A 9,488-nucleotide genomic window follows, 5' to 3' on the forward strand; every position below is an offset into this window, starting at 1 on the left:
ATTTTGAGAGGCCAGTCATTCTTTTAATCCTGAAAATATCATTGCGAATTTTCCTGATCTTACTGTTATTTATTTTTTAAGGTCAGTCTCTCGAACACTTGCATACTTCCTCAGATAACAAGTCTTACACACCTGCGTGCTTCTTCAGATACCTAAGGTCAGTACATTTCTTCAAGCATCTAAGGTCAGTTCCCATGCAATTGCATACTTTATTAGATACCAGTCTCACAAACATAATACACGTAACTGTACTTACTGCAACATTATTGCATTCACTTGTGATCAAATTATAATATCACATCCGCATTGTATGTTTAATAAACATGTATAAATGTGTCGATATAAGGCCCGATCAAAGTAGTTATATATAGATATGTTTATAAGTTATTTTATAATGTTGTCAAAACTAAATAGAAATATGAAACACTTAAAAGACAATTCTTGGCATGTATTTACCATACTTTTAAAGTGCAAAGGTCTTTTGATTGTTAATCAACGTGTAACTTTCTATGTGGAAAGCGAAGGAAATCGGTTTCATCCAAACGATGCAGACTATAGTAACCAAGTTTACATTATTTTAAATTCAAATATTTTTTTTACAATATTTTACATCGGTAAACGATAAAAAGGCAGTTTTAGTATGTGTTATGTTTTTGAAACAGGATCAAGAAGACAAGGTAGAGAATATTAGCATGGTCAACAGTTTTAGACACCTGCTTGAACATCAAGCTAATCTCCCACATGTGATAGAATCCTCTGATCCCATTTCCTTTAAAAGTCCTTTTAAGCCCACATTCTTTATGAATTATTTAGGTGTGTCCAAACCAGAACCATAGGTAGCACTCCCTTACCAAGCATCCAACCAAAGTTCCTTTGAGCCCCCACTACATGCGAATTTTTAAAGAGTTTTCATACCAGGGTCTGTAAAGCAGTGTTCCCAAACCCAATCAGAACCATAAATTTCCTCCAAAGCTTTTCCCCGGATTTCCTGCCAGGAAGTCTTCAGCTTTCCAGATGGAGGATAAGAGAGGTGGAGGACAGATTGGCGGTATTGATAGTGTTTACATGAGCTCTGACGATGCTGATTCAATGAGAGAAACAAGGCTAGGTAAGTGATAGATTTTGGCTAAAACATAAAAAAAAATTATTTTTACAAATGAAAGTCATCGTTGGTCATTTACCACAGAAAACTCTTTTTGACTTGATTCACCAAAAACATTTCATGAATTTAATAGATTATAAGAACAACACAGGCGTGTCCGGGATACAGCGTGTACTTAGTGCTTCTCCTCCCCATGACACTCATGCCTTTCATCAACCTCAACTTCCTTCTGAATTTCAAAGCAAAGATTTCCAAAAGTTTCAAGAAAGGAGACGGAGTAGCAGTTTGGATAGTATAAGCATGAGTTCTGACTTTGCACCATTAAGTCAAAGTGCACAAGGTACAGTATGCTTGAAAAAGAGGCCCATGGGCCACATCGCTCACCTGAGCAACATAAGACATACCCAAAATATTGGGACAATGAATGAGCAAAACAGATCCTGTATTAAAAGATTTTCAAATTTTTCTTCAGATGTACTTATGTTGAGCCCCTTTTGTAACTAGATGATTTCACCGTTATATCAGATTTTGAGCATTGCCATTCTCTAAAAGATCTTAAACAACTGTTCATACGGTCAGCATATCTTTTACAACATACACCATAGCATAGCATAGCATAGAAATCTCACAGCATAGCATTGGAATCTCATACCATAGCATTGAAATCTCATACCATAGCATACAATCTCATTGCATAGCATTGAAATCTCATACCATAGCATTGGAATCTCATACCATAGCATACAATCTCATTGAATATCATTCGTCATAGCACACCATAGCATAGCATACAACATGATTTTAACTCGGTTTTCAATGTGTTCATTTTAAAGAATAAATGTTCACATTGCAGATTAGTAGTAAACTTTGGCTTCTTATCATTTTATTTTGAAATATGTCGAACTCTTTTGTGTATGGAGGCGTTTTTGTTCAAATCTCATAGCATAGCATACCATATCATTAGGCCCTTCATTTCAATTTCTCATAGCATAGCATACAAATCTCATAGCATTGCTTTAAAATCGCATACCATAGCATAGCATGAAATTGTAAAAGATATGCATGAAATGACTGTATAGATATAAACCAACATCAAATTTTAACCCTGAATTAATTAGGACCACAGTCTAAACAACTGGGAATCGACAAATATCAATATGCTTGCACATAAGTAATACTATATTCTATACATTTTTGAGAATGTTCAAATGTATTTCCTACGTAAAAATTTGAACCCCCCCTACCCCCCCCCCCCCCCCATTATAGTCTCATCCTTTTTATTTGATTTTTAAAGATTTTTCTCTATATATATTACACAACCCGAGGATGTTTCCACTCAAGTACCAGCTTTTCTGGTTAATTGATTTTCGAAACGAAAATATTACTCTTTACAATCCTATGTAAAAATTCGATCCCCATCGCGGCCCCACCTACCCACGGGGATCATGGTTTGAATAAACTAAAATCTACCAAGCTACAGAATTTTTGGCCAATTGGTTTTTGAGAAGAAGATTTTAAAAACGTTTTCTCTTTATCTTCCTATGTAAAGTTTCGACCCCCCCCCCCCCCATCGTTGCCCCACCATGTCCTAGGGGATCATGATTTAAATAAACTTGAATCTACACTACCCGATAATGCTTCTACACAAGTTACAGCTTTTGTAGCCAACTGGTTTTTGAGAAGAAATTTTCTATATATTTTAGCTCAGGTGAGATAAAAAGACTATAGTCTTAGCTTTCATATTTGGTTCGCATAATGTTGCATATATATTGATATTTTCTAAACGTTTTAATGCAATATAATTTTTGTTTATGAAAATGGAAAGTTATGGAAGTGATATCGAATCGTTTTGTCATTATATAAAGCGTAACAGTAAAAGTTGCTAACAAGGAAGTCCTTTTTTCATATTATATAAAGATAAAGATAAAGATGGAAAAAAAATTATAGTTCAGAGTTCTTTTTTCTTCGCTAACTTATGAAGCAATTTAAATGTATATTTGATTATTGCAGAAACACCAGATGTCACTTGTAGTATAAGAGTCTCCTCGTTGCCCCCAAATATTTCAGATGAATTAATAAATGACTTTTTTGAAAACACTAAACGGAGTGGAGGAGGATATGTGGAATGTGTTGCCTATGATGAAACAAAGAAAACCGCCATAATCACATTTCAAGATCCTTCTGGTTATTTTGATTAAACTATAATGTAACAACTAACTACATTCATTTACCAGTCAAATTCTTAATTTTTTAGTATGTTAAGATAATTCCAATGACAAGCAATTTTTTAATTTGCAGTTGTTGAAAGTGTGCTGAAAAAACATAAAACTGAACCCCTTACTATGGACGAGATGCAATTACAAATTGAAGAATATCACCAAAAAACAGTTGAGAGTACAGGAAAAGTAGATGTCGCAGCAGTGAAGGTGACCAACTTACCACCAAAAATCAGAAAGTTGCAGATTGAGTTGTTTTTTGAGAGTCCTAAGAAAAGTGGAAGTAGTAATGAGGATTTGGAAAAAGTAGATTACGACAAAGCGACTCACTGTGCCATTGTATGGTTAAAAAAATCTGAAGGTTAGTGAAGAAATTTCAAATTCAATATGGGTATTACTTTTGTTTCAATAATATTTAAGGGTATCAATTTTCGTGGATAAAGTGAAAATCACGGTGTTTAAGGATACGTAAATTCGACACCAATGATCCTATCAATAGAAAATGTTTGTAGAAATTGCACTTCAATGAACTTTTGATTTCATGGATAATCTTAACGACGAAATCCACGAAAATTGGTATTCAACGAATATTGATGAAACCACGTTAGAAGAATTTTTTAGCATTATTTTATATTTACTTGTTTGAGTAATCAAAAGTCAACTTAAATATTATAATTAGATACAAATGAAGTCTTGGTAACCTTCAGGTGTCCATACAGTATCTCTAAAAATCGAATTTTTACAGTGGTAACAAAGGTTCTGGAAAAACACAAGACCTCACCTTTTATGTTAAACAAACAGAGAGTAGAAGTAGAGGAATATCGTCCAGCTGTAGATGAGTATGAAAGCAGCTCAAAGGACGAGGAAGGAGGAGTAATCGAAGTCACAAATATACCTTCTAAAACTACAGAGGAGGAACTTGTCTTGTTTTTTGAAAACCGCAAAAAAAGCGGTGGGGGTGACGTTGAAAAGGTTGAATACAATAGGTCAACCCACATGGCTGTTATTTGGTTTAAAAAGGAGGATGGTATGACTTTATAATCAAAGCTCCAAAACTTGTAGTCCTTTAAGTGCATGTAATACAGATAGCTTTTTCGACGACAACTCAGGTCTAAATGTCAGTTAAATTTAGTGAGTATCTTATACTACGGATTTAAAGCTTAACAAAACTATTTCTTGATTTTGGATCTTTTAGACAAATATCTATTCTCCTGAATTTCAATAGTATCTCAGCTAGGCAATTATTTTATAATGCATATTTACATTATATAAATAGTGCCTGTTTGGGAGGATAACAGTTGAAATTGACACCCCTCGAAAACCATTGTCAACCTCCGCTTCGCGTCGGTTGACAATGGTTTTCTCGGGGTGTCAATTTCAACTGTTATCCTCCCAAACAGGCACTATTTATTTTGTTATACTGAATGTCTTAATTTTCAGAGAAAACATCAGTGCTTTTAGATAGGAATAACGTGAATTCTAAGGCGAACCGTACGCGCATGATTTTCGCGCATGTAACAATTCGTAATGTTACCCGTTGCTAAGTGCGTTGCTAACGCTGAGGGTAATAGTACAGATTATGAACTGCGTCTAAACCAATCAGATTTCAGTATTTAACATGAAAGTATAACAACATAACTTATTAAATGTGTTTATAATTGTCAGTGGAAATATATCGTGTTCATCAGGCTCAATTAGAAGACGGCGAGGCTTTTAGACTGATCAACACGATATATTTTCGTAGTCATTCAGTAATAAACCTAATACTGTATAGCTGGTGTTTTGGCGGAGATATCATTTTGGTAATTTTTGAAAATCAACCGAAATCACTGATTTTAAGTACTATTATGAAGAAGATTACTATGTAAATGAGAAGTGAAATTTTTTTTAACAATCATTTTACTTCTCCCTGATTAGGTGTGTAATTAAACCCAGTGATTGGGGTGTTAGATTGTGTTGTTTTTGGAGACATGTGGTCTGTGCAGGGGTGTTAAGGAAGCATATGGAATCTGAGTTACATGTAATTCCGTGAAATCACAAATCTTAGTTATTATGTACATATTCAAATATCTCAGCAACGAAACGTAGATCAAAAACAAATAAAAAAATACTGAAGACAATTTTTTTCCAGAAATTATTTGTATTACGTAGATTTACACATTGATGACGTCATGACTAAAAGTTGAATGTCATATGAATTTGATCGGAAAGCATTGTAAACATATTCAAAATATAAATAATCTAAGAACTCTAATAATAATTATAAAGTATTGTGGTGTGATTTATTGAGAATTGAACATAAGATTACTGGGGGAGATGTTAGTTTTATCAATCATTCGCTAAAAGGTATGTAAATTTGCTTTTATTTCTCGGCCAGGCTTTCCTCTGTCATTGATTACGATATAAAAATCCGACTAGAACAACACTACCCCGTATATATTGAACTTGAAATTTTATACGTATCGTTAGTTTGACCAATGCTTAAATTGAAAAGTGCTGCTAGAATCCCATGTTGTGTGTTGTTTTGATGCAATTTGCCGTTTTCCGTACAAACTATATAAAAGTTGGGAAGGTTTCACGAGAACCGGATAAATAACTTTTTAGTAAGGAAAAACATAGGATTCTAGCAGCGGTTTTGATTAAACTGAGATGTTTTGCTTTCACTTGGTATGCTTATTTTATTTTTGAAACCGCGGGGTAGTGTTGTTCTATCTCATTTTATGTTAAGGAATATACATATAAGCTATTTATAGTTGTCACGTGATAATGCACCAATATGGCAGTATGTACTACCCGATTTTATTGCACTGACATCTATTTTAAAGGATAATACTAAGTTTTTGATCTTATTCAAAATTATTATTTAATTTTACGATTTTGAATATAACAGTCAAAACAAGACGCTCAATTGCCCATATGCTACCTTAACACCCCCGCGTGCTGGTTTATTCCCGAAACGGCTACTCGCCAAAGTAAACACCGAACTATTTCAGGCAATTATTGAATCCTCTAAGGGAGCAAGGGAAGAATTAACTTGTGTTTTCCTAGGTTCCAATTATCATTTAAATAAGCATGAATTCACTAATATGAATGCATTTTTCAATAGATTAAGTTATAAGCTTTTTTAAGCACACCAAAAATGGGCTGTTCTGATTTTACTAATTCAGAAAATACATTTATAATGCGCATTATATGGCTCTATATTTAGTAACTTTATCAGATAACCTTGCTAAATAAGAAAGGCCCCAGTCACAAGAATACCACATTATTATTTGGTTTATAATACATGTATTATTTCTGTAACTTTGCTTAACCTATCGGAATCACCGCCCTTTATCAACATCTACTCAGAACCCATCAACAAATATAATCAAAGTCAAAGTGATCAAATAGGTGGGAACTTTGAAAACTGTAACGTTCTATGAATTGAGTTGTAATTATATAAAACTTAACTTACAAAATATTGACCCATTGCATATTCAAACTCGACTCAGGTGGATTCAGGGGGAGATAATTGTTTGAATAATGGTTTCTTCGCTAACAATGAAATTAAAATTGATTGTTTAAGTGTACTTTTTCATGCATATATTACTTGTGTTGTTTATCAGTCAACAGCTATACGCTCATAGATATGATTACTTCTATTTCTGTTGAAAATATTGAAGTGTGTGAGGTCAGTATCAGACATCAAATTTTTCTCCTTTGTTATGGTGACTTATGGCTTTTGTTTTAGTACATTAACTTCTCAGCTATTAAAAGTAAACTGAAATTAGAGTTTTAATGAGGGGAAAAGGATTCATCAAAATTATATCCGCCGAAATGAGTGGTATACATTTTAGGCTCAATCCGCCAAAATTGCGTCCCGCCAAAAAATCGGCTATAAGGTTAGTGTTTTGTTTATCGAGGACTATCAAGTGAGGCATTTATTTCATAAGAAGCAATGATCTACGCAAATCTTTGTAAATTGGCCTTACATCTTGTCCAATTTTTACAGAGATGAACACTTCAAAATTCTCATTCTCACCTTTCAAATAGTCTTGAAAATTTTGGCTGTACCGCTTTTTCCTTTTCATGTTTTAATTTGTTGCTATTTTATATATTATGAAATGTTGAGATAAGTAGGCAAAGCGTCGCCCATAATGCCGAATATAAAACCAACAAGCCCGACATAGAAGTAGATCAGGTAGTTATGTGCCATGTTTAAGGTATCCGATCCATAAGAACCCCAGATTCAATGAATCTGGATGCATAACAGATAAGTATGGGCTTCATACTTAATAGACTTGTCATAATTTCCATGTTTAAGTGTCAGTATGTAAGAGCAGAATGTGTCTTAATAAAAGACTTTTTCCTTTTCTTGAAGAGTTGCTCCCCTTTGCTTTTAATCTATAAAATTAATATATACGGTATACAAATTATTTTCAATAGTTTTTGTATTCCTGATGATTAAATGCATCTTTTAATCGAAGCATTTATTGATATTCTTATTATTTAATTGCTTATTATAAAAGATGTACTTGTCCCCATAGACATTAATGCAATCTTCATTATTTAATTACTGCTAAATCAAAAATTTCTCTCGGTAAATCTTTTTTTCCCTTTAAAATGCTTTAAAGTAATATCAGAGTGTTTAATACATGATGGATATTCAAGGTTAGAAAAATTAGGTCATAATATGGATCGGATACCTTAAACTAATAAGAATGTGACATTTCAGTCCGAAGGAAAACTTCCACTGAGTATTGGTTAGTCATATCATTAATTAGGGTTCTTTAAATACGAACTTAAATTTTTTAAACATTATTAAATTTTACCTTGAAAATATTTAACACTTTTTTGTTATTTTTCCTATTATAGCTGCTTCTCGTGTACTTAAAAAATTTCCACTTTTATTGAGAAAAAAACAAATCCATGTGCAGAAAATGCATTTGAATGCAAAGAAGGTGGGAAAAAAGATAGACCAGGAGTCTTCTGGCTCATTTTGTACTACATGTATAAAGGTAAGTGGAAACAAGGACACAGCAACAAATTGCAAAGACTGTGTGGAGTTTTATTTTGACAACAATGTAGTTTGATAGGTAAATCATATTTTAAACCATATTCTGAAACCAAAATATCTTATCATTAGTCCATTAGTTGTTATTGTTATGTTATTGTTTTAAAAATACATGTACTAAATGAATCCATACAGTAAATAAATTTACAGCAATTCCTACGTAAATGTTCCGCAAAAAATATAGTCTGATTCTAAACTTTAATTACTATTTCTATGCCACATTGAATAATGTTGAAAAAGAAAGAAAATATTATTTCTAAAGGACTATGTGCGGTTTTATGCATTTTTTGCCCCCCAAATTAAAGTTTTATAAAGCGCTTTAAAAATAAGGGTGAAGATAGTTAGAATCATATTTAAAATATGGGTGCAAAAGGTTATCACCACCGTGACGTCATAATGTAGGAATGACGTCATGAAGATTGTCTAATTCTGATAAATTGAGTTTTGTGGCAAAATATGGGTGTTTTTCGATGATTTTTCGACCGGGAAACATTGAGTGCAGGCTTGCTCAAGTACCATTTTTTAGTATAATGTGTATAATTATCTAAAAAAAAAAATCTTACTTGAGCAGACCTGCGCTCTATACTTCCGAATGTATAATATAAAGCAAAAATGAGAATATTTTCATCCGTTTGCAAATTTGCGGGAATATGGTCATAAAGTTGACGTCATAGATAAATAGCCAATGAGCAATGGTGGTTTAAATCAAGATTAAAGTGATAGGCGTCCACTGTACAATGATTTATGAAGATTTGATTTTAATACGACACTATTTGAAAATTGGTTAAAATTGGGGGCAGATATTAGACCATACCGCACATAGTCCTTTCCTTTCATCTTGATTTAATGAGCATTTAATCACATTTAATTTTGACAGTCGAAAACCAAATAAGACTCCTTTCTTAGATTTCTTTGTTGTCAGAACAACATTGGATATGTATTTACAGCTCAGGTACTAAACCATATAAAAGCATATAGGAAGCATATAAGATCAATATACTTTTGAATGTTTATGTACTTATTTAGTTTATAGATTGAATAATTTTTAGTGGCTTGCATCTAGTTGAATAGAATACATACTACTGAGCTCTTTATCATAACTCCAGGGAAAGAT

The 9,488-nt window shown here is 32.9% G+C and overlaps 1 protein-coding gene across 1 annotated transcript; it reads left to right on the forward strand.

The window, feature by feature from the left end:
• The first annotated feature begins 101 nt into the window (after positions 1–101).
• On the forward strand, positions 102–4,359 carry LOC128182213 (uncharacterized). The gene is made up of 6 exons (XM_052850812.1): positions 102–157; positions 814–1,108; positions 1,236–1,442; positions 3,113–3,286; positions 3,401–3,679; positions 4,064–4,359. Exons 2-6 carry the CDS (start codon positions 1,015–1,017, stop codon positions 4,357–4,359), a joined length of 1,050 nt encoding a protein of 349 aa, XP_052706772.1. The 5' UTR covers positions 102–157; positions 814–1,014.
• The last annotated feature ends 5,129 nt before the right edge of the window (positions 4,360–9,488 follow it).

The sequence above is a fragment of the Crassostrea angulata genome, chromosome 4 (assembly GCF_025612915.1).
Source record: "Crassostrea angulata isolate pt1a10 chromosome 4, ASM2561291v2, whole genome shotgun sequence".
NCBI lineage: Eukaryota > Metazoa > Mollusca > Bivalvia > Ostreida > Ostreidae > Magallana > Magallana angulata.

Bases quoted from the DNA above. Each gene is read 5' to 3' on its own strand.
- LOC128182213 (XM_052850812.1), top strand. From the start codon at position 1,015: ATGGAGGATAAGAGAGGTGGAGGACAGATTGGCGGTATTGATAGTGTT. The intron at 1,109-1,235 runs GTAAGTGATAGA...TGAATTTAATAG, and splicing joins AATGAGAGAAACAAGGCTAG to ATTATAAGAACAACACAGGC. The intron at 1,443-3,112 runs GTACAGTATGCT...TGATTATTGCAG, and splicing joins ATTAAGTCAAAGTGCACAAG to AAACACCAGATGTCACTTGT.